This window comes from Chiloscyllium plagiosum, unplaced genomic scaffold (genome assembly GCF_037043375.1).
Source record: "Chiloscyllium plagiosum isolate Xiang-an unplaced genomic scaffold, Cpla_swu_hap1 HiC_scaffold_45, whole genome shotgun sequence".
Taxonomy (NCBI): domain Eukaryota; kingdom Metazoa; phylum Chordata; class Chondrichthyes; order Orectolobiformes; family Hemiscylliidae; genus Chiloscyllium; species Chiloscyllium plagiosum.
In genome coordinates, this window is record NW_028270183.1 from 64,093,786 (window position 1) to 64,120,527 (window position 26,742).

At 41.3% G+C, this 26,742-nt stretch overlaps 1 gene segment (V, D, J or C); it reads left to right on the forward strand.

Moving 5' to 3' along the window:
- Positions 1-7,634: 7,634 nt before the first annotated feature.
- On the forward strand, positions 7,635-24,758 carry LOC148136705 (Ig heavy chain C region-like). The segment is given in 5 exon segments: positions 7,635-7,702; positions 17,876-18,181; positions 21,285-21,596; positions 23,564-23,872; positions 24,346-24,758. Coding segments are annotated over 5 exon segments (1,338 nt in total).
- The last annotated feature ends 1,984 nt before the right edge of the window (positions 24,759-26,742 follow it).

The window sequence follows — 26,742 nt, forward strand, 5'->3', positions numbered from 1 at the left end:
TTCCAGCAACACATTTTCAGCTCTGATCTCCAGCATCTGCAGTCCTCACTTTCTCCTACTCTGAATGTCCCACTAATTTATATTGTAGTCCGTTTAGACGGTGCAACATCACTCAAAGTGCATTTTAGAATATTCACGTGAAATACTTGAAATGACATCAGGAACTGCGTAACAATTACATTTAATTAATATAGTTGTTGTGAGGTTTTGTTACATATATTACTTTCTGGTAAGGGTCAGCAATGAGTCCCTATCCCCAACTGCCCATTCAATAGCTTGCTAAAGCCACTTCAGAACACAGTGGGTCTGGAATCTCATGTCGGCCAGACCATGGAAAGGTGACAGATGCCTTGTCATTCGTGAACCAGCTGTTTTTGTATTTTTCCCATTGACTCGGGTGACATGGTCACCATTTGGCTTTCTTTCCGATTCCAGGCTTTCTTTGAATTCAAATTTCACCCTGCTATTCCAAACCCCGTCCATTCAGCATCAAACTGGAGTTTGGGAATACTGGTGTCATGGTGTCACCGCTGTGATCCTAATATTGGGAATGCACAGAAAGCGGTCACAAACAGAAATGCAATCAATCTGACACTTTATGAACAAATATTGGAGTGCAATACTGGCAAGAACTCTCCTGCTGTTCACAGCAACATCACAGGAGACTTTGCATCCAGTCATCAATCTAAACTGTGTACCGGACTCTGTCGGAACAGCCTGACTCACCATAATTTGCATTTTTTTGAATTCTTCACTGGCTTATGAAAAAGTTAGTCAAATATCCCAAGAAGGTGGTCATCAGCTACCTTTTTGAAGGCCTGCCATCTTGCTCAGCTAATTATGGTTGATCTTTCTTAAGAAGCTTTATTGCAGCCAAATGGCTTCTCAGTCGAGACTGTAGTGCTGGAAAATTACAGCAGGTCAGGCAGCGTCCGAGGAGCAGGAGAATCGACGTTTCGGGCATGAGGCTTTCATTAGGATACCTGATGAAGGGGTTATGCCTGGAACGTTGATTTTCCTGCTCCTCGGATGCTGCCTGACCTGCTGTGCTTTTCCAGCACTACACTCACAACTCTGATCTCCAGCACCTGCAGTCGTCACTTTCTCCGGATGGGTTTCTTAGTGAGGTTCGGCACAGGAAAGGACCATCACCTTATTGTTGAACGGGTAGGGCAGGCCAGGTAGGAAGGTCAGACGACCTCCTCTGAAGGACAATACTGAACCATGTAACATGCTTCAAACCTTTGGTAGGTCTGTGATTATCGTTCATTATTCCAGCATTTTCATTTCATACTCTTTTATTAATTGAAGCTACCATGGTAGGGACTGATTCTGGAACTTGACTCCAAACCTTTTGATTGCTTATTACATACTCATAATTCCTCCTCAACCACTTTATCAAACTGTCATGTTAGCTTCAATGATTTTTTTATTGACTCCTGGAACATGGTGGTTGCTTTTAGTTGTCCGTAGGTGTCCTTCAGCAGATGGCAGTAAGCTGCCTTTCTGAAATAATATGTTCCAAAATGGCCTGAGGAAGGGAATTCCAGATTTTGACCCAATTACAGTAAAGTATCGGTGACATATTTCCATGTCAGGATGCCGAGTGTTTTAGAGAGGAGCTTACAGTGGTGCTGTTCCCTTGTATCTGCTGCTCCTGTCCTTCGAGATGCAAGTGGTTGTGGGAAGGTACTGTCTAAGAAAGTGGCTAAGTTACTGCAGTGTAGTATTTTAGATAGATCATATGGCAGGTACTAAGAATCAGATTTGGAGGCAATGGACGCTTGTGGATGTGGTACTGATCAAGTGGGATGCTTTGTCCTGGACAATGCAAAGCTTCTTGAGTGCAGTTGAAGCTGTTCCTCTCCAGGCAAGGGGCGAGCTGTGCTATTAGCCTCCTGACCTCTGTCTCTTAGACAGTCAATTGTCTTTGCGAGTCGGGAGGGTGAGTTACTCACTGCAGTATTCCTAGCCTCTGGCCTGCTCGTACAACCATTGTATTTATGTGGAGTGTCCAGCTCAATTTCTGAAGAACAATAAAACCCAGGGTGTCGATGGTGAGGGATTCAGTGATGGTAACACTATTGAATGTCAAAGGGTTTTGATTAGGTTGTCTCTTATTGTCAATGGTCATTGTCTCGCAGTTTTGTGGTGTGAATGCTATGTGCCACTTGTCAGCTCAAGTCTGGAAATTTCCAAATTTTGTTGTGTTTGAATGTGGACTGAGGAGTCACAAAAAAGTGCGAGATTAATGCAGATTTCACTTCTGACCTTTTGATGGAGGAAAGGTCATTGCTGAAGCAGCTGAACATGATTGTGCCAAGGACACTTTCTTCAGGAACTCCAACAGAGATTTGCTTTGGCTGAGACGACTGCCCTCTAACAAGCAAAGCCATCTTTCAATGTGTGAGGTATGACTGCAGGCAGCAGGGAGGTTGTCACCTGATACCCATTGAACTCAGTTTTGCTCGGCTCCATAATATCACACTCTGTCGAATGTGACCTTAATGTCAAGGGCTGTCACTCTCCCCTCATTTTTGGAATTCAGTTCTTTGTCCATGTTTAAATCAAGTCAGTAATTCAGACATGAGCTGAGTAGGCCTTGCGTAACCCACATTTACACAGGTTATTGCTGAGCTTGTGCTGATTGATAGCACCTTCCTACATCTAATTCATGATTGAGCATGGACTGATGGGGCAGTAATTCGCCAGGGTGTTTTGACCTATTTTCTGTGCACAGGACGTGCCTGGCCTATTTTCCACATTGTCCATGCCAGTGTTTTAGCTGTACCGGGATTGCTTTGCTAGCACAAGTCATCAGTATTATTGCCAGAATTTTGTTAGGATCTGTAGCACTTGCAGTAACCCCTGCACCCGCCCCCACCCCCCCGCCCAACAGTGCCTTGATTTCACATGGAGAGAGGCGAATTCCCTGCTGACAGGTATCTGTGATATTGGTGATCTATGGAAGATGCCGAGATGGATCAGAAAATTGGCACTTCTGGCTGAAGATTGCTGTGAATACTTCAGCCTTAACTTTTGCGCTGATGTGTTGTGCTCTCCAAAGCAGAGCAAGGGAATATCTGTGGAGCTTATTCCTTCAATGAGTTGGTTAATTATCAACTTTAATTACGACTTGATGTGGCAGCACTGTGGGCTCAGACTCCTGTTTCCTGAATGAATGGTCTAGCCACAATATCTCCAGACTATAATTCCAACCCCCACTCCATAATGTGGATATTCACAACAGAAGATCCTTTGTATTGTGTAGATTCCAACAATGCATCGTATATTCGCTTAAATTGTTAGTCTCGAAAATGCTTTACTTCACAGACTTTAGGATATAATGTTCTGGTTTCAATTCTTCTCTCCGACAGGCAAGGCCATCGTTGTCACACTGGCTTTCCTCCTCACTAATTGCAAAACCACACGTTTTTCACCTCATCTTTGAACTTACTGATCACAATTGCTACATTCTTGACTAGATCGTTCACATACGCTGCAAACATCAAAGGATCCAGCACCAAGTCATTTAGTAAGCTACTGGACACAAGATGTCTTTACAATGACTACCTTCGACCATTACATTCTGCCAACAAATAAACCTTCGATGCATTTGCCAGACTGTACCACATCCATGAACCCTTACCGTATTAAAGATGCAAGATCTGGTCATAAACCTGATTGAAGTCAAGAAGCATTACATCCACTTTTTACACACCATGTCACATCTCATTGCCTCTCCGGTAAACAGAATCAACCACTTCCGATATGATATCACTTCCACCAAAGCCATGCTGAATTTTATTGCTTAAACTTACAATTCCAACTTTTAATGAATGCTGTCTCTTAGATTTACTTATTAACTTCTACTTTTAAACATAGGTTTATGAGTGAAACTACACATTGTCATTTAGCTCCTTTCACCCGATGAAAACTCTTCTTATCTCTCTGACAGATAATTTACTCCAGCTGAAATAATCTTGTGTCTCTTCTGTTTCATTTTGGGAAATGGGAATGGAATTGAATACAATGTTGAGACCAACAGCAATGTGTGTTTGTTCTTAACACTGTCAGTGTGTGTTCACCCTCAGAGGCAGGAAGACTTTGTGCTGATAATACGGAAAGTAGCGCCTGATGTATCATTCTCAGCTGGCGCACAACTTCCTGTTTCTATGTGCCAGCAGCAAGCCACACATCTCACTTCTGATCAGAAAATAAACCCAGGGGATGCAATCTGGCGGAAACATCTGCCAATGTGGCCTATATCAGGACACAGAGTATGAAGCGATCACATTGAAGTGACATTTGCAAATCGACCTTTCGATCTCTATTTCACGGTCTGATTCCAGGACATCACTGGACGAGTCTCTCGACCATCTAACAAGCTCATTCGATTCATTAACGTCTGGGACATAACGACATGCACCTTATCATGTCTTTGATCTTGTACAACTTGTTACTCTCTCTTCAGATTTAATGTTCCCAGTTTTTGATTCTGTCTTCTGTATCCATCACCTTCCCAGCCGAATACATTCTGTTTGATCTGTTTCCGAAAGTTTGATCAACTAAACAAATAATACAGTTTTGTACAGACAGGTATTTCAGTGTGTCAAATCAACAGACTCAATATATGGAGAGATCACCTTGGCTGTATCTAATTCTGACCGACATTGAATTCAAATAAACCACAGCACTGTATGGTTTCAAACTTTGCAAATCCTCTCTCTTTGAAAGAGCTTGTTCTAACGGTCAATTATTTTCTTGGTTATTTCAGAAACTATGACTAAAAATCCCTATTTTTAACAAACTTTCAAATATTATTAAAAGTTGCAGCCCTGGCATTTCCTACAGTGAGCTTTGTGGTGTTTAAATGTTCTGGTCAAAATGTGCTTCAAGCAGAAGACTTAAACATTGGTTTCTCCGAGTTCCCAGCCATTGCACTTGCAGTTCCACAATAACTGCAAGCGATTGATAATCCCCAGAGAGAACAGAATGTCCAGGCCCTGTACACATCCAAACGCCATGATGTCGGCCTCGAAGCCCTCCGTTTCTTCCTGTCACGCCAACCCAAGCAGTACATGCTCAAGCTCAACTACATTTCCTTTCAATCCTCCCACTTCCTCCAAACCAAAGGGGTAGCCATGGACACCTGTATGGACCCCAGCTATGCCTGCCTCTTCGTCATATATGTGGAACAGTCAATCTTCCACAGCTGCACTGGTATCATTGCCCACCTTTACCACCGCTACATTGATGACTGTATCAACGCCACCTCATGCTACCACAAGGAGATTGAACAGTTCATCAACTTTACTAAAGCCTTCCACCTGACCTAAACTTCACAGGGACCATCTCGGACACCTCCCTCCCTTTCCGAGACCTCTCCACCTCTATCTCCAGTGACCGACTAAACATTTACTGCAAGCCCACTGACTCCCACAGCTACCTGGGCTACACTCCTCCCATCCAACCTCCTGTAAAAATGCCATCCCTTATTGTCAATACCTCTGCCTGCACCGCACCTGCTCCCAGGAGGACCAGTTCCACCATAAACATACCAGATAACCTCCTTTTTCAAAGACTGCAATTTCCTCTCCCATGAGGTCGACGATGCCCTTGAACCCCATCCCTCCAATCGCAACAGGGAGCCCTCCTGGTCCTCATCTTCCACCGCACCAACCTTGCATACATCATATCATCCTCCGCTGCTTCCAGCACCTGTAAACAGACCCAATCACTCGGGGTATATTTCCCTCCCTTCTCCTATCTGCATTCCAGAGACACCATTCCCTCCGCGAGTCCCTCGTCTGGTCCATGCCCCTCTACCAGCCCACTCCCCACCCCGTCACCTTCTTTTGCCACCACAAGGAGTGCAAAACCTGCGCCCACACCTCCCCCTCACCTCCGACAAGGCCCCAAATGATTCATCTGCAGTCAGACACAACTTAAAATTCAGACCATTGCACAGAAGATAGACGAGCGCTCACAACATTGGAAATGATTTTGTTTGATAAAATAATCCATCGTAGACTTCCTCAGAGCAATTCGTGTTAACAAACTTGTTTTTCTTTTGTGTGTGGGGGGTAGCGCACGAAATGTTACTTTAATCCGATTGATGTGAAAAAAAATTGCACTTAAGAAGTTGTTTGAAAACGTCTATCACAGTAGATACGCGAGTAAATTTTACAAATCATTGATCAAAGGGGACAATCTTTTTTGGACTCGAGGAAGATCCATAGTGATATTTTGTAAATGTTTGGAGCTGGGATTGTTTTCAATTTTTGACTAAGACATTGGCGTATTTTCCCCTATGGTGGGGGATTTCAACAATAGGGAACATGTTTTTCCAATGAGAGGAGAACAATTTTAAACAGGATATCAGAGACAACCTTTGACACAGAGAATGGTTTGTGTGTGGGATGATTTGGTGGTGGATACTTACAACCTTTAGAAGACATTTGGATAAGTAAATGAATATCAAATGTTTGGAAGGATATGGGCCAAGTACACACAGGTGGGATTAGTTTAGTTTGGGATTATGACTGGCATGGACTGGTTGGACTGAAGTGTCTGTAACCATGCTGTATCACTACATGACTCTATGACTATTTATCAATTTTTCTCAATACTAAACAGTGCTGTAGTGATCCTTGAATGAACTGTTGATGTTAAGGTTGCGTCTGAGGCTCTGCGAATATTTCCTTCAATGAGAGGAGTGACTACTTCTCCAAGTTACACAACTGAAAATATACTTTTCTCCAGCATTGTTGCTGTGTTGATTTGTTTTTTGCGGAGGTGGTGGTTATGGTTTGCAGTTGGCTTTCCACAAACTGGTCAACAGTGAGACAAAATATCTTTGATCCACTGCAGAAACTCCACCTGCTTCCAGTAAATGAAACTGGGAACTCAAGGACCTTTTCTGTAGTCAGCTTAATTGCTGCCATCTATTGTATCTGGCCGATTAAAGGGAAAATGAATCAACTAAAGTAAAATCCTACCAAACAAATTATATTTTCCCATTTACTCACAATGGATGCATTTCACTTGGTATTTCTCCATTTAAAAGGAAAGTCCCTGAATACAGCATTCACTGTATGACTATCAGAAAACAGGACATTGAATGCAATGACGTTTGTAAAAGCTGGAATAATGCACCAAATCATTTTTAGAGGTGTCTCAATCACTGCTTTCTAGGAAGTGAAGAAATTCTCTGCATTTTACAGTTTACAGTCTGTCATAGTATTTGACACAACGTGTCTCACAGTGATATAACTGGGGTGACACAACAATTATGATCAATACAAAAACCTATTCAGCCTCCATTGTTTGAAACTAGTCAGTGTTAACTTGCAGTATTAGTTCTGTGCGGTTTAATGCCACTATCACTATTTAATTTGTAAAAGTGTTGTGTAATTTTCGATACACCAGTTGGGGATTTTGAGAATCAGCTCATGTGTTACTCTGTGAAGTATAAAACAGTATTAAAATTTATCAAGAATGATCAGAATTCACTAGCGCAATTATGTGATGAAGATTTATCGTGACTTTATTTTGCCTGTGGTTCTGAAAATTTAAAATGATGGTAGATTTTTGATTTGTTTTATGCAGAGCTAGTTATTGTGTGACCCAGTCCAGAAAATGTAACACTGTGACTATCTTGAATACTGGGGCCAAGGGACCATGGTGACAGTGACTTCAGGTAAGACCCTTAAACTTTCTTAGTGACTTTTTAAAAACTTTCTATTCATGTGACTAATTTCTGAATTAAATGAAATTCAGATTCTGTGCTGAGTTTGGTTTGGTTCGGATTGATTTTTGTTCAGACTGATTATAGACTTCAGTTAAGGCTCAGCAAATAGTTACAATGGGGATGATGGAGTCAGTTACTCGGTGTATCTCTTTTTGATCAGATGAGCATTCTGTGTGGCTGGGTTACTTGAAACACCTAATGTCTCTTAATCAGTCAGCTACAAATAATGTTCAATGTCAGTGACATCCTGATTGTGAATTTTATTATCAACAACAAACGCTAAGAATTCAAAGATGTTGGAGATATTACTAAACATGATTAAAATATGCCAAAATATCATTATTCACTTATTGAATGTATGTTCTTACCCTGATGATATTTTCTCATTTATTTTGTTAATTTTGTTGATGACAAGCAGGTTAGAAACTGTCATAAAATTTTCTTGCGGTGCTATATTGCATTCTGTTGATTAGATTCTGAGTTTGTTTTACTTGATTCTGTTGAATTTAGTTGATTGGATTTTGGCTTTGTTTTAGTTGATTCGTTTTGAAATGTGTTGATTGGATTCTGACTTTGTTTTTACTTAGTTTTGTTGAATTGTGTTGATTGGCTTTTGAAATTGTTTTATTTGATTCTGTTGAATTGAATTGTTTGGATTCTGATTATGTTTCATTCAAATCTGTTGTTTTTAGTTGATTGGATTCTGATTTTATTTTCCTTGATTCTGTTGAATTGAGTTGATTGGATCTTATTCAGTTTGTGAAATTGATCAGCATTTTCATGCTTTCTGTAATCGGTGTTTTCTTTCTGGTGAGGAGATTGACTCTCTGGATTAGTTTTCATTACCAATATTTGTGAAGTTCTTTGGTATTTCATGAATCATTTCTGCATTTGCTAAACTTATATGACACATTTTTCTCTGATTGATTGAAAACATTACAAACCATTTGTAACGGTCTGAAAAACAGCTGAAGGCAGAAACCCCGAAGTGTGAGAAATGAAAAAAAAAACGAGTTTTGAATGCATTGACTTAAAAAAAAAATTGTAAACTAACTGAATTTTGTTTTGAGTAGCCTCATTCAAAATAAAATTTGGGACTAAAATCTGAAACTGCAGAATTGATCAGATTATGTAATTGAAACAAACTTAAACTTATAATGTGGTAATATTTGTCCATTCAATAATTTTGTTTTGACAATGAAGTGATTAATCAATATATGCCTTCAACCGCTCTACTGTGCGCTGCACAAGATTGTCACGATCCAGAAGGGTGTACAGTTTGGAAATAAATTGAACTGTTGCCAGAAACGTTACAGCTTTAAGTGTTAAGTCCCCTGACAAACAAGGCTGCTGTTATGACTTGTTATTTCTATTCAATTTAATCATTAGTTTGCTGGATTCTGAGCAGCTTTGTTAGACTTCAATCTGGGTTTGTTTTGTGAGGTTACACCATGTTCTTGGTTCTGTTGAAAATGTTTGCAGAGCTAGTTCTGCTGCATACACACCGTGTTGTGATCTGGTGATCATTGACCTGTTGAGGAGGGACTGTGCTTGGGTAACATTAAATGTGTTATATTTGGGAAACAGTTTCTGGTTTCTACATTGTTTTTTGCAATGTTAACCGCTCCAGGTTCCTCATTCAATGCAATCAGCATGCGAGTTTAAATTTCATAAAGCCTATTATTAAGTGAAAGGCAAATCGCAAAGGTTTTAGAAATGAAGGGAAAACAGACACCTTCGGGCGCCATTTTTACTGAAAAGTAATAATTAAGGATTAATCTAATCCATGCTTTACAATCCACATTCAGAACTCCACTATCTAGTTCAATCACAATGTCTGTCTTTAAACAGTTTACAAGTCATAGAGAAATATAAATAGAACTTGAAAAGTCTAATGTTCTAATAGTTCTTGCTCTTGAGCAAAAATGCCATGACTGTGTTATAATTAATCGAGAAACACCTTTCAATTCCGCTGTACACTACATACATATTTTTCTGGCTGGAAAAGATCATTGACAAAAACCATTTGGAAATTCTGCTCCATTCTATGAAGAACAGGTCAATTTCACTGCTTTGATAAGTTTCACACGTAACTTGAGTTAATTAATTGTTATGTCCCTGATTAAACTGGATTTACAGGATAAAAATAAAACATTAACTGAATTATTTAATCTGCACAGTGCTTTAGGTGTTCCCAATCTGTGCATTTTAAATAAATAGTTACATTATACAACACAACATCAACTGAAGAGTCATTCTTTTGGAAACAACTGCTATCGTGAATTATGTGACCAAGGCCAAATTTCGAATTAATTAAAATATTCCACTCATGACCTCGCAGGGCAGCTTGGTGTCTCAGTGGTTGGCACTGCTGCCTCCCAGTGCCAGGGTCCCAAATTCGATCCCACCCTCGGGTGACTGCCTGTGTGGAGTTAGCACATTCTCCCTGTGTCTGCGTGGGTTTCCTTCGGGCGTTCTGGTTTCCTACCACAGTCCAAAAGGTTTACAGGTCAGGTGATTGGCTGTGCTAAATTGCACACAGTTTTCAGGGATGTGTAGGTTAGGGTGCATTAGTCAGGGGTAAATATAAATTAGGGGGAATGGGTCTGGGTGGGCTACTTACTGTCCAGAGGGTCAGTGTGGAATTGTTGGGCCAAATGGCCTGTTTCTGTACTGTAGGAACTCTACTCTTAAAACCATGGGAGTGCTTGCTGAAAACCCAGAGAGTTCATTTTACATCGGTGTGTTCAGACGGATGCAGAGTTCACAAATTTGCACAAGACATGAACTAGAGGATAACAGAGCACATTGTTTATTCAGACACTTAAAATAGAGTAATATTTATTTTAATAAATATACTTGACCGATTTATTGCAATGTAGCGATCGGAAGGAATCTGCTCACATTAGTTAAGTGTGACAATCATTTAAATTAGATTTCCTGCAGTATGTATCGGGCCATTTGGCCCAACAAGTCCACACCGACCCTCTGAATAGGAACCCACCCAGACCCATTCCCCTACCCTATATTTACCCCTGACTAATGCACCTAACACTATGGACGATATACAATGACCAGTTCACCTGACATGCACATCTTTGGATTGTGGGAGGAAACCCACACAGACACAGGGGAGATTGTGTAAACTTCACATAGGCAGCCACCCGAGGCTGGAACCGAGCCTGGGTACCTGGATCTGTGAGGCAACAGTGCCCACATTTACTGAGACATCCGCTAAAGCGGGCAACTCCAGACAGAAGCGTGTTTTCAATTCATACATTTTTAAACATTTTCGTTCATTAAAAGCAGTTAACAAGAAAATGACCTTGCCCTAATACCTTCAACAGAAATGCTTTTCACACTGGAATTCAGTATTGACTTTATGCAGTGCATGCAAAATCTCCACAGTTCACGGAACGTTTTAAGAAATTGTAAAAATAATTTAGAGATTAATCCATTTCCTCCGGACCTGTGCTTTAATTGGCGATATTTCCCACCTGAATAATTTTGTTAAATACTTATTAAGTTTATTAACTCAGTGGTTATTTATGTTATTGTGAACACATTCTCGTTCACATTAATCCACCAGTTAGTTTCTCTGATGAATGTTCAATTACAGTGAATATATTTGACGTGAGGAGTTGAGCAATGTATCCTCTAGGATTAACTCTGTTGTACAGTTTGTTTCAGTGCTATCTCTGTCTAACTTGTCAACGGTCCTGACCATTTGTAAATTGTCCAGTTCGGATACCTGAATCTCAGACAGTTCAATTTCATCTCGCGCTTCAAAACCACTTTTATCTGCCAGAATTACAATATTCAATTACGTGCCTCAGAATTGAGAGCCCTGACTAAGTTGTTCCAATCAGAACAAACGTTTCAGGAACAAAAGGCAGTTAGCAAGAGTTTTGAAATTGGTTGTTGGCAACAAGAGATATTTGATTGAGCGAGGCAGAGGGAAATATGCTGTATATTTTCTTTGTGCCTCAGTTATGCAGGACATGTTTCGTGTCACAATGTAGAATCAGAATTTTTTTGCATCTTATTATTTGAAAACCTATTATCAGCTTTTAATGTCACTGGCAAAGGTCATATTACACTTCAAAACATTTTAATCTTTTTCAAACTAAGTAGACCGTCTGGTGCAGCAACATTCACAGGGGAAAGAGGAAGGGAGTTCGAGGTTGGAATCCAGTGACAGTGATTTGATGGCAATGCAATTCCTAGTTTTATTCCTCTGTAGGTCCCATAGAGTTTGAACAATTTGGAGCTGCAGTCAAAGCATTCTTGGTAAATGTTGAAATGTTACTTTCATTGTACAAACATTCTGGAACAATCCCTGGTTCATGGAAGGTGTTAATAACTAACATGGTTGATGTACTGTCAAAAGAGGTGGGCTGTGTTCTCCGTGATCGTGTCGAGCTCATTGTGTTGTGAAGTTGTAGTAGGGTCCCTGATTCTGTGCCAGGTGGCCTGTGTTCACTTACAACCTGTTAGAGAGGTATGTAACACATCTCTTATCAGGTTACTTCAGTGCAAGAAAGCAGATTGACATGTTTGGGTGTTTGTTGGAATTCCACTCACACAGGCCAGTGAAATCTATTCAATCGCTATCCTGACTTGTGTCTCTTAGATATTAAACAGAATTTTGGTGGTTAGCAGCTTTTTTTAGATCAATATTTGTTCACAAGCTTTTGGGCATTACTAGATGGGGTTAATGGAGGAAGTGCTCAAAGAAATCCCAGCTTTTGACTTGCTGCTCTAACAATATCATTTATAACTAATCCAGAATGAATCATTTTCGAAGCATATTTGATGAGATTATGCTTAGGCCGTATTACCTTATATTAAACCAGTGCTTTAGCTGAATATTATTGTTCAGTACGATGGGGGTTCTGCTGAATCCAACACTTGCAGCAGATGGTGATAGCTTTTCAGTTGGTCGTCAATTGCTATCTCAGACCATCCAGTACCTCTGCTAAGAATTCATTTTCCAACAGGAGTCAAGCCAACGTAATCACTGTTTATCTCAACAGGTGTGAGCTCTTGTGCCAAAAACATGAAAACAATTTGCTGAAGAGCAGGTCTCTGTGTGCGAAAGGTTAACCTTGCCTTCTCTCCACAGGAGCTGCTAGACCTGCTGAGTTTCTTCAGAAATTTCTGTCTTTCATTTTGGTTTTCAAGCATTTAAAGTTTGTTGTTTCATTGAAAAAAGTTCTGTTCGATTTAACACGTTCTTCAGAGAAAAGATACATTTGAACAAATTGCGAATGTTCAGAGATATTAAATATCAAAGAATCATTGAATTTGACCGCCCTGATCTCGAGCTGTAGTTTCACAAGAAACTATTATGAAGTAAGAACACACTCCAGAGTGCAGTGGCTGCTGTAAGTGGGTGGAAGTTCTTTTGATCACTCAAATAGAGAATGTCAATGATCCCGTTCCAAATAATCAACAGAAGTATTTTTTTAAAGCATGTGAAACAATTAATTTGTTGAAATATTTTATTAAAAATATTCACAGCCAGTGCTAGCTTAATGAATGACACAATTATAGGAAGGTCGGAGCAAGAGGAGGGCACTCAGCCCCTCGAGCTGTTCCATCACTTACTTAGATCATGGTACATCTGTGAGTTAAATCCACAGGTCTCCCTTTGGCTAAAACTCTTCAACAGCTTTGATTAACAAGCAAAATACTATCCCAGATTTACTGATTCGACTGCCCATAACAAAGGGAGACACCATTTCTGAAAGACATTCCTGTGAGTACTGTGACACAATGAGGCTGGAATTAATTGCTCAGGAAAGTAAACTTTAAATCTCTGACAATTTCCAATTGAAACATCCCAATCATCATATTTCTTTAATTTAGCACTGTACTTCTTTGGAATAAAGAAATATAATGTGTGATTGCCTTGCTAAAAATGAGGGAAGCTTCATTCCTATTGTATGATTAAGAAATAGCTCTGTTCATTCAGTGAAAACACAGTCAAATCACACAAAAGGAAACCATGTCATCTTGTGTAGACACAAACCTAATTTTCAATTCTTCCAGCGGTTGTTTGAATCTCTAGACAGGTGGCTAGACAGGTGGAAGTGTCAAACTTTTTATATCCTTGAGAAACCAGTTGTCATCAGCCTATTTGACTTGCTGAAGTTTGTGTGGTATTAACACATTCACAGCGCTGTTAGGAAGTGAGCCCCATGGCTGTGATTGAGGAAGAGGAAACGGGCAGGGAACTAGGTGAGAGTCAAGTTGAAGTCTGATTTGGAGGAGAGCTTTCAGGAGAAGCATTTACAAGCATGTGCGCCCTTATCCTCAAGGATCACAATTTTGGAAGATGCTGCCGAAGGGAAATATCAGCATGCAAAATGGAAGCTGAAGAAGGTATCTCGGCCCCTCTAGAATGCTATTCTATTCATGGGATCATCATTCATCTTGCTGCTCACCAGTCTTCCCAACACACTGATAACATTGAACCTGATTGTTTTCTGTTCAGCAAAAGAATGGTGAACCTTTGGAATTCTCCACTACAGAAATTGATTGAGGATAAAACATCAAATGATTTCAATAAGGAGATAGATTCCTTTAATCCTTAAAAAAATGCTACGGATATGTGGAAGAAAGGGAAACGGGCTGCAATATTGGTTGAAAGCCATGAAGACATTGAATGGGGCATGGTTTGTCTGTTTGCACGTAACGCCAACATTGGTGGTATAATTGGCAGTGAAAGTCATCTAAACTTACAATGAGATCTTGATCAGCTGGGCCAATGGGCTGAGGAGTGGCAGATGGAGTTTAATTTAAATGAATACGACGTGTTGCTTTTTGAGAAGACAAATCAGGTCACAACTTAGAGTTAATGGAAGAGCACTGGATAGTGATATTCAACACAGGACCCTGAAGGTCCAGACTCATAGAGTCTTACAGAGTTAATGTTAGGGCACTGGGTAGTGATGTTGAACACTGAGAACCCTGAGGGTTCAGACTCATAGATTCTTGAAAGTGTTGTCTCAAGTAGCTAGTGTGTTGAAGGTGTTTGGCATATTTACCTTCATTGGTCAGAGCACTGAGTGCAGGAATTAGGGTTTCATGTTGTAACTGTCCAAAACATTGGAATGAACTGCCAGAGGAAGTGGTAAATGTAGAGATAGGTCCAACATTTAGAAGACATTTGACCAGCTATAGGAACTGTATAGGTCTGGATTGATATGGGACAAAGGCAGGCAAGTGGAATTAGTTTAATTTGGGAACTCTGGTGAGCATGGATGAGCTGGAACAAAGGAACTGTTTCTGTGCTGTACGACTTTATGACTCACTGACTTTATGGTGGAGTAGGCTCATAGTTGGAAGGTGGTGAGCAAGTGAGGGGCTAGATTGGGCATGTGGGAGAGTTTGGGCTGATAGGCTGTGAGGTGTTGGCTGGCTGCTGGGTAAGCTTCCATGCACTCTGTCTGGCAAGGTGGCATCGGGTAAATGGTAATGGTCACAGGATAATTTGGTCGAATTGTGCTTGGTAGGTGAGGGGTAGTTTGAGCTGAAATGCAGGAGATCTGTCTTTGCCAGGCTGGTTTATGGAGAGGTGGGCAGGATGCCAGGCTGGTTAGTGTAGAGGTGGGCAGAGTGCCAGGATGTTTCGGGGGTGGAAGGTCACTGTAATGAAGTGACAGGTGGACGTGTTGTCAAAATGCAAAGCTCGGAGTCTGGCAAAATGGTAGGTTGTGAAGCACAGATGCGAAAGGAGCTGGGATTCAATGTGCACAGGTTGACTTGGGTAAGATGAGAGGTCAGTGATCAAGGGCTGAGGTCATGTCTTGGGTAGTGGGCTTTTGTCAGAGGTTGTGAAAATGATGGTGTCAGGTCCAGTCAGGGCCAGATTCACTATGGGCCAGTGCAGGGCGGCAGGAGTGTAAATGAGTGAAAGGAATTGAGATCATATGTCCATCTGCAATATAGAATATAGAACATTACAGTGCAGAACAGGCCTTTCAGACCTCAATGTTGTGCTGACCTGTGGAACCAATCTGAAGCCTATCTATCCTACACTATTCCATTTTCATCCATATGTTTATCCAATGACCTTTTAGATGCCCTTAAAGTTGGCGAGTGTACTATTGTTGCAGGCAGTGCGCTCCATGCCCCTCGTACTCTCTGAGTAAAGAAACAACCTCTGACACCTGTCATCTATGTCCTCTCCTGCTAGCCATCACTATTCAAGGAAAAAGACTTTCACTGTCCACCCTCTGTTTATCTTTTATGTCTCAATTAAGTAACCTCTCAACCTTCTTCTCTCAAACAAAAACAGCCTGAAGACCCTCATCCTTTCCTCATTAAACCTTCCCGCCATACCAAACAACATCCTGGCAAACCTCCTCTGAACTCTTCCAAAGCTTCCACATTCTCTCTATAATGTGGTGACCAGAACAGTCCACAATACTCCCAAGTGCGGCCACACCAGAGTTTTGTGCAGCTGCAGCCTAACCTCGTGGTTCTGAAACTCAGTCCCTCTATCGATGAAAGCCAACACAAAATATGCCTTCTAAACAACTCTATCAAACTGGCTGGCAACTTTTAGGGATCCAAGTACATGGACACCGAGATCTCTCTGCTCAGCTACACTACCAATATGGATTGCCTTGGATGTGTTTCGTTTGATAGGGGTTGTGTGTTCCGGGCATGAATGGATGTCTAGCAGGGTAGGGTTTGTCAATGTGAGTGGAAATTTCGGTCTAGACAGAGTAAGTGCAGTGGTTAGTCTGAAAGATGAGGTTTGGTGGTGAACTGCGTGTCAGTTTGATCGTTATTAAAGTTAAAGATTACTTGTTCATTTCTCAAATCATATTTACGTAAATACTCAGCTGTAATACTCCAAGGTCTCTGAACCTTAATGGTCCTCCATTTCTCAGAGGCCTCCAGAATTCAGATAATTGTAAATTAGATGTTTCAACTTCCAGACAATTGGCATGAGTTCAGCCATGACAGCCATCCTCCCCGTCCCAGTGCTCAGCTCCTGCCTGTGCTGCTGCTGCAGTGACCTCCCTCCCAGAGAGAACATTCTGCCTTGCATTGATAAGTGAGGAAGGCTCACTGGGCCTGATTTCCAAGTATGGGGACGGCAAACACGAGGGGACACAACTTTAAAGTGAGGGGAGATAGGTATAAGACAGATGTCAGAGGTAGTTTCTTTACTCATTGAGTAGTAAGGGTATGGAATGCTTTGCCTGCAACGGTAGTAGATTCACCAAGTTTAAGTACATTTAAGTCGTCATTGGACAGGCATATGGATGTATATGGAATAGTGTAGGTGGGATGGGCTTCAGATTAATATGACAGGGCAGCGCAACGTCGAGGGCCGAAGGGTCTGTATTGCGCTGTAATGTTCTATGTTCTATGATTCACTCTGATTTCTCTCCGGGGTTACTGCCAGCTGTTGGGTATTACCAGCAGCACGGTACCTAGTGGAGCAGCACGCTGGTTCCGTGGTTAGCGCTGCTGCCTCACAGTGCTAGGGACTCGGGTTCCATTCCAGCCTCGGGTGACAGTCTGTGTGGAGTTGGCACTTTCTCCCCATGTCTGTGTGCGTTTCCTCCCACAGTCCAAAGATGTGCAAGCTGGGGGAATTGCAAATGTTGTGTTCAGTGATTGGGAGGTTAGGTGCATTAGTCAGGGTTAACTGTAGCATAATAGGATAGGGGAATGGGTCTGGATGCGTTACATTTCAGAGGGTGGGTGTGGACTTGTTGGGCCAAATGGCCTGTTTGCACACACTGTAGAATTTCGATGTATCTGCATTTCCTTGTTTTGTATTTTGTGAAACTTCACTGCTCTTCACAGCAATCCAGTGAAAGTGTCAGTTGGTGAGATCTTCAAACAGTTACTGGGGTGGGATCAGGATGTTCTTCTTCCTAAATTATGTGGTAACGGTCAAGGTCGAGGGCATGTTTCTAAAGAGGGAACCAATGATCATGATCAGCAACTGGTAGGAACCAAAAACAAACTCCAGTTATGCTGTAGACTTAGCGGGAGCATACTGGCAAACGTTTACAGCTGAGGATACATTTGAGTAACTGATAAGGTCAAATTAACAGAAATTAACATGCTCAATTGGTCATTCTATTGTAGAGACACCATCGCTCCCCACGCTTTATGGCCTGGTCTCCTCCTGTCAGGAGCACAACACCGGTTCTGTGATCTTTGGTTGTTTGGCGATGGACTATTCCCCTGACGTCACCAAGGTAACCTGGAAGAAAGGTGGGGAGCTAATCAAGAATGGATTGAGGACTTACCCCTCAGTGAGAAACAAGAAGGGAACCTACACCCTGAGCAGCCAGTTAACCCTGCCCGAGTCAGCGGTAGATTGCCCCAGCAAAATCTCCTGTGAGGTTCAACACAGCGGGTCACACAAGAGCAAAGAAATGCCATGTCCAGGTACGTGTTGTGGGAACTGAGATAAACAGAGCATCTGGGATTAATATGAACAAGGCATTATTTATAACCATTTTCACAGAATCACCTTATACAGCACAGGAAAAAGGCCCTTTTATCCATCCAATAACAGCCACCTATCAATAACAGCCACCTAACTATTCCAGTCTCATGTGCCAGCACATGATCCATTGCCTTGTGTGACTTGCCCTTGCAAGGATACTTCATACTTATGATGAGGGGCTCAGTCTCTACATGACTTATATGTGCTGAGCTCCAGGCTAACACCACCCTCTATTTGATTTTGTTTTCCCCTGAGGTCCACTTGGAACCTCCTGGCCTAACCTTCACCCTGTGCCCCTGAGGTATTGATCTCTCCATCAAGGGGAAAGGTTTCATCCAGTTTACCCTGTCTATGCCTAAAATAATTCTAGACATCATGATAATCTTCTCCCTAATTCTCCTCAGCTCCAAGGAAAACCCCTGTCTATCTAATCTAGTTTCATAACTAAAACTCTCCAACCCAGGCACGATCCTGGCAAATCTCATCAATACTGCCTTCAGTGTAATCACATTCCTTCGATAATATGCACACAACGCTTCAGTATGGCCTAACCAGTGTTTTATTAAGTTCCAGTATCGTCTCACCACTCTTCATTGTCAATGTCTAGGCTAATAAAAGCTAATATCCTCCCACTTTCTTAGCCTCTTTATCCAGACAACACAGTACTGTAGGGGATCGGTGGGTACATGCACCAAAGATCCTCAGGCCTTTCCAGGGTTCCACCATTCAAAACGTCATACCTCACAGATTCTTCTGCCGAATTACATCACCTTACATTTATCCAGAATAATTTCCATTTGCAACTTTTCTCTTCACATACAACCAACCCTTTTACATCCTCTTGCAATCTAAAGCCATTATGCTCATGACTTACCAACATGACAATTTTCATTTCATCTGTGAATTCACTGGTTAATCCTCCTAAATTTGAGTCTCAATCATTGGTATGGAAGAGAAATAGCAAAGAAATCAACACAAATCCCTACAGAACACCAGGAGACATAGATTTCCAGTCACGCAGACACCCGATGACTATTATCCCCTGCTCCCACCACTCAGCCAGTTCTAGATCCAATCTGTCAAATTACCTTGGATCCCATTGGCTCTGATTATTGCTATCATCTGGACATCGAGTTATCTATCTGAAAACTACTATCAAATTGTTACACATGACTTCCTCTCAATAAAACCTTGCTGAAAATTGTAGATTTATCTTCCAAATGAAAACTAATTTCACTACTCAATAGTTTCCTTACCACTGAGACTAGCTTGATAGATCTGTGGTTTCATTATTTATCCCTTCCTTCGTCCTGCATAACAGTGCAATGTTGGCTGATCCACACTCACTTGGCACAACTGCTGTGGCCAGACAGGAATTCTAAATTATTGTCAGCGACCCAACTATTTCATCCTTTGCATCGCTCAACCGCTTGGTATACTTTTCATCTGCCCTGGAAATATAACCACTTTTCATTCAGCAAGACAACACAGAACATCACGTCATGTGTCCTAATTTCTGAAAACTACATCACAACACTCCTCCATGATTTCGGTCCCCACATTGTCCCTCTTACTCGTGAACACTGACACAACACATTCGTTTTGACCACAACCTAATCCTCCGACACCACTCCAATAATAACACTTAATGGGCATTACTGATTCCCAAATAATTCTTTTATTATGAATGAGCCTGTAACTTTTAAAAATATTTTCCTTTATTATGACTGCTATTATTTTCTCATGGTCCCTTTTGCTCTTCTAATTCCTTTGTCTTTCAAACTCCCCCTTGCACGTTCTGTACTCCATACTAATTTCTATTGATTTGAGATTTCAGTATAGACCTGAAGCCTCCCTTGTTTCTCTTTATCTCACCCTCCATGCCCTTTGGTGTCCAGAGCCCGCTGCATTCTTGGTCCCACGCAGTGGCTTCCTGGGAAATGACCACCCTGTGATTTTTCTATCTCTTTCTTAAATTTGTCACACTGCTCTGACCCAGATTTACCAATAAGTGTCAGCGTCCAGTCCACTCTGGTCAAGTCATTACCTGATCTAACTAAAATTGTCCTTCCACTTTTCAGAACTTTGGGCCAATTTCTATTCCTTTGCAGTACAATCTGAAATCCAACTGATTTACCATCACTGTCTGCAAAGTGCTCCACCATTGATGTTTTACCCACTGGGTCGACTTCATTCCCTAAAGTTAAGTTCAGATTCACCCCTCTATTGCAAGGTCTGGATTAAAATTCTCTGTATTAAACACATACTTTGTTCAAATATTCTCCTGGGGGCATTTTCAGAATTGTGCTCCCTCTAAATTTTTGACAAAATGAATATCCAAGCCTATGCTGAGGAAGTTAAAAACCTCTTTTCTCATTCCCCTATTTAATTTACATTTCTCTGAAATTTGCCCATGTATTTGCACTTGGTCTTTTGGACCTATAGTAAGGTCTATCGTGCTCTCCCAGTAGTTATGTTTGCTGTATTTTGGTTTTGAAGTACTGTCCATTTGCCTTTGTTCGAGGAGGTATCCATGATTTCATTTCTCTTTACAGCCTAAAATACTCTTATCAGAATTGCGACAGACGCAACATTCTGTACCGTGCACCCCCGCCCCCATCATTTTCCATCTTTCCCTGTCTCGCCTGAAGGCACTAAATCCTGGAATATTGAATAGCCACTCCTGCCAGGCTCTCAATATGTCTCCGTGATAGCAACGGCATCATTTCTTCATTTATGCCAGTAATTCGTCTGCCTTGTTCATCATACTCTGTCATTAAAACGAATACCATCCAACGTTGCTATCTTTCTTCTGATGTTACCGGCCTGTTGTTTCTGTGCCTCCTTGACTCCCTTGCTGTGTCCTCTAAGTTTAGCCTTTCACATTTGTCCTGCTTATCTTTCTGTGTGGATCCCAGCTTCTCCAGCACTCTGCACAATTATGATTCTTGTATCCATGAACCACAAGAAACCATGATATATGAGAACTGATTTCTTTGTTATGAAATTCGTCGGATAATGTATGCGATGTGTTTCCTAAAGGTCCAGATATTCTCCCACCAACCCTTCTCCTAACTGTGAGCTCCAGTGAAGAAATCGCAAGCAGCAAGTTTGCAACCGTCGTCTGTTCAATCATCGAGTTCCGTCCGAAGTCAATCACCGTGAGTTGGTTGAAAAATGGCCGACCCTTGGATTCTGGCTTCTTCACGTCTCCCGTGTGTGAGGCGAACGGGAACTTCTCGGTGACGAGTCGGCTGATGGTCCCTTATGGTGAATGGTTCAACAGCGCGGTTTATACCTGCCAGGTCACTCATGGAGAGAACATTCAAAGTAAAAACATCACCGCACTCCAGGGTAAGAGACACATACTGAGAGAGCTACAAATCATTCTGAACTCTGATGTGAATCAAACACACGAATTTATCAGGCGTAGTAAACAGCACAGTACAGCTTCACATTTCCCAACATGCCACGGATCTCATTTCAGTTTGAGTGTTACATTAGCATTGCTTATAATTCAACATTTTGGCAAGTCAGAAAAGCATGTTTCCTCTCTGTTGAAGATAGATATATAGACAGTGAGCTTTTTTAAATAGTTTGTTGCCTGACCATGCTGGGAGAGGCATTCAGAGTGCTGAATCCTTGCCTAATAGCCGCTTCAAGGATAAGTTTGGGGGTGGAGGGGGATATTGGATAGATATATGATTGAAACATAGAAAATACTGAGAGACTGAGGTCGAGTGAACGTGGTATAGATGTTTTGACTGGTAGGCGAGACTAGGACCCAAGGGCACAGTCTCCAAGTCAAAGTTGCACCCTATAGAACTGAGATGGGGAGGAATTTCTTCACCCAGAGGGTGATGAGTCTGTGGAACTTGTTGCTGCAGAGGGCATTGGAGGCCAGGCCATTGTGTGTACTCAAGCCAGAAAGAGATCGGCTCTTGTTTAGTACGGGGAGAAGGTAGGAGAATGGCTTTAGACCGAAACATCGATTTTCCTGCTCATCGGATGCTGCCTGACCTGCTGTGCTTTTCCAGCATCATTCTGATCTAAACTCTGAATTGGCCGAACAGCCTTATTCTGATCCTCTATCTTATGATGTTGGGGTCTCAAAATGACGTGGTTAAAATATGCAGTGACCCTTACTTGAAAATAAATCAATATGCGTTCAATGCTTCATTCCATGCTCAGGAATGACCTGTTGGCTTTGCACATTGTACGACATCAATTTTTATCTGATACTGAGCTCTTTAACTTCATTTATGGGATCAGACCACAGACCAAGTGGGTATCACATTTGATGAACTGGGATAAACGTGATCTCACTGAGCTGCTTTAAGATGCTCTCTGTAATGAGTGGATGCGGCAGGAGAACAAATTCTGCTAAGAATGCTACAATAGGGATGAATGAACTAGGAACTCGAAACATACTGATTTAGCCTGGTTTGGGGTGGCGATGTTTACACGGTGAGTAGTGGGTGTCTATAAAATTAGTGTACATTTCCATCGCGTTTGTAGATTAATTTAAGACGCTTTTGTTTGTTTTTTTTCTCCCCTGCTCTATGAAGAAATGAAAAAATGCAGCTTGGTAAATAAAGTGAAAGTACAGACCAGTTATGAACTAACTGAATGGAGGGAAAGACTTAAGGAGATGGGTGTCCTTCCCGATATCCAATGCTGTACTCAATGTCTTGTTTTCAGATCTATTCCAAACACAGCCCACGAGGAACAATGACATAAATTCGAGAATGACATCACACCAATAACGCAAAGTATTTTTGATCACGTTAAATATAATGAACAGTATTGCCATGGCTGTTCACCGCTCCTGTAACACTTTAGAACTCTGCAAAGAGAATAATTATTATTTATTATAATTTGTCCAAAATTTGGGATGTGATTTAGCATTCAACGTGACCAGCAGCACTTGCAACTAAGGGTTATGAACATGGAAATGGACTCATTATATTCAGATTACTCTTGTCACAAGTATCAATAGATGGTCTGAAGTGAGAGACAAACTCCGAAAGAATGGTCATTCCATGGGTTACATAATGGTATCTTTGATGATTTTACTTTTTTCACAGGTTTCGCTTGTTACAAAGCCAGTGTTCTTTCGGAATAATTACACAGGGTATGGCATAGGTAATCACAAATGTTTCACAGATCAAAATACATCAACAATAGTAAGCATCGTTTCAGCAATAGTTGGAGTTGCCATTTTGAAGGTGGTGTCTTCACCCTGTGAAGAAGTAATCTGAAGATTGGGTGTTTATATCATAAAGGGGCATTTTTCATTGACTTTGATTTTTGTTTCATAGAAGATACCGAGTGCCACCCTAACACCGTTAAAATCCTCCCACCGCCAGTAGAACAAGTCTTACTGGAGGCGACGGTGACGTTAACCTGCGTTGTGTCCAATCTTCCTTCTGGAGTCAACGTGACCTGGAAACAAGAAAAGAAGCCTCTGAAATCAGAGATTGCTGAGCAGCATGGACAGAATCCCGACAGCGTGATCAGCAAATTAGACATTTCTACTGAAGCCTGGCTGAGTGGCGTTACTTTTGAATGTGTGGTGTACCATCAGAATCTGCCGACTCCGCTGAGAGACTCCATCCACAAGGAGAAAGGTGAGCGGTGAGATTAAAACACAAAGGATCCCATGTGTAAATCAGATCCAGTTACATCAATGGCAGGCTTTGATTGGGAATGAACAAACACCATTGGGGGCATTAATGATGCATCTGAAGGCAGGGTAGCTAAGTAGCTGATTAAGAAGAAGATGGACCAAAGGATATTGCATTCTGATTAAGTCAGATATAATGGGAAGAAGCCTGGGCCGTGACGTCACCATCAGCAATGACAATTGGGCAGAATGCCCTTGTTGTGGGCTGGAAACATGGAGGCAACTTTCACATTAAACTTTACTTTTTTTACTGAACAGAATGTTTTCTAAAGGAGCAGACTGAACCATACTGCTCCTTTAGAAAACGAAAGTGAATAAATCCCAAATTAAAAATGGCTTATCGTAATATTTAGTGAAATTGTGATATTGGTTCAGGATGTTTTGGTTGAGTTTATATTTGTCTCCAATATTCTGCAGTGATTAATCCGCTGGAGCCATCAGTGTCGGTCCTCCTGCCACCAACAGAAGAAATCTCCGCTCAGAGGTTTCTCTCCCTCACCTGTTTAGTGAGAGGTTTCTCCCCCCGAGAGATCTTCGTTAAGTGGACAATCAATGACAAGCCGGTGAATCCCAGTAACTACAAGAACACCGAGGTGATGGCGGAGAGCGACAACACCTCCTTCTTCATCTACAGCCTGTTATCCATTACAGCGGAGGAGTGGGCCAGCGGTGCTTCTTACTCCTGTGTGGTGGGACATGAAGCGATTCCATTGAAGATCATCAACAGAACAGTCGATAAATCCAGCGGTAAACCGAGTTTCGTAAACATTTCACTTGCACTGATGGACACTGTTAATTCATGTCAATAAAAATCTCAAAGTTGCATTTAATAGTTGATCGGAAATAATGAAGTGTTTCTTTTCCTCCAGCTGTGAGTTAAATACTGAATTAGTTGTTTCTCACTTTGACTTACATTCCATCTGTGTAGTTAAAGTGGATTATTAACAGGTCTAGGACGAGTGTCTTGTGCAGTTAATGTTCCCTGCTCAGATGCACCCTGGGTCAGAGACAGAGTAAAGCTCACTCATTGCAGGATTCCACCAAGTACCTTATCCATCCTAAATCCCTCTGTGACAAAATCTGACAATGTCCATTTTATGTCAAGGGTAGGGCACGAGTTTTGAACTTGATGTTTTTGATTCCTCCCATTTGACATTCTTACAAAATTCATGTCAGTTTTAAACTGCCAAATTGCACCAATTGGAAATGTAAATTTAAGACATTTTAAAATTAAATTTGATTGGAACATACGAATCGTAAAGAGTGCAGAACAGTTTGAATGTGACCTTTGTTTCTGGGGAACTGCCAGGGATCTTGCGCCAGCGCATGAGTTGACAGAATGTATCTTCACTTTCACACCAAAGAGAATCAACAGTTAAGTTGTTGTGGAGCAGAGGGAGGGGAACAATGAATGGTCTGTCCTCTTGCTCCCTGTGCAGAGTTTTCATGGTAGATGTCCTCTGTAATGTAACCCAGTTGCTAACAGGGACAGTCAGCTTCTTGCTTACTGTCCAAAGGTTTAACATTTCCATGCAAAACAATACATTTGAAGCATGTTAGACACGCTTGGCTCTGTTAACAAATGATTAACATTGATTCCCATAATCCGAAACTGGTGTTTGCATCGTCCCAGTTTGAATTCCATAGTTTTGTCTCAGTTTTCTGGAGCACATGGGATCAATTCTGGTATTCGAATACCTGATATCATTTTGTTTCACATACAGAACCCAAGTAGATACTTTCTAATAAACATATTCAGAAATGTTATCTCTGGGGCAGTGGGGATTTGAACTCACGCCTTTTCTCTCATAGACAGAAGTTCTATTACTGCAACAGAAGAGTTGCTCATAAAACGCTTATCTCTGCACGACGATGGGAAACGTTTCCTGCAACACCAAGGTCAAATCTAATTATGGGCAATGCATTAAAATTAGAACAATAAATTAGAATAATGAAAATTACAGTCTGGTATAAGAACAGATGCAGAGAGATGATCGCAAATACACACGCAATGACACATATACGGGCTCTCACCTAAAGACACATATTTATGTGCACACTCAAATGTGCATATAGATAAGACGTCACACACACATACTCGCACAGAGCCACACATGCAAGTGGTACTTGAACACCCACCTAAGCTCATACAAAAACTCACATACACCGAAAGAAAATCATTTGCACAAATGAACAGGAGTACTCACATATAACCATGAGAAACATAGACACACGGTAACACACAAATGGGCATGAATACATTTACATTCATACAGCACAATGCGTACAGACATACACACATGAACACACAGATACAAATTCCGAAAAATGTCCTCCCACATGTCAACTCACACAGGCACGTAAGTGCACAGAGATAAACATTAATATCATTATTTTCCCATTTTCAGAATCACAAACATACGATGTCAGAGGCAGCTTAATTAGTTATTTTTTAAACCACATTGATCAGCATGTATACAATATCACACGCAGACACAAATTCAGAGTCTCACATGCAGACACACAAGTGCATAGATGAACAAATAGAGGAGTGTTTATTCAATAAGGATAATGGGCACACGCATCAGCAAGCATCCACAAACAATAGCACAAACAAGCTGATCAGTAGATAGTTTGGGAAAGATTGCCACACAAGCAATCATCATCATATAAATACAAACATCCATCAAAACATAACATTGCATGCTAACATTTATTAAGCATAAACATGAAAATAACCCAGTGTAGGTAGTATCTGAAACAGACACATAAGCACACATTTTAGATAGCACTAATGAAAAGTGAACACTCACA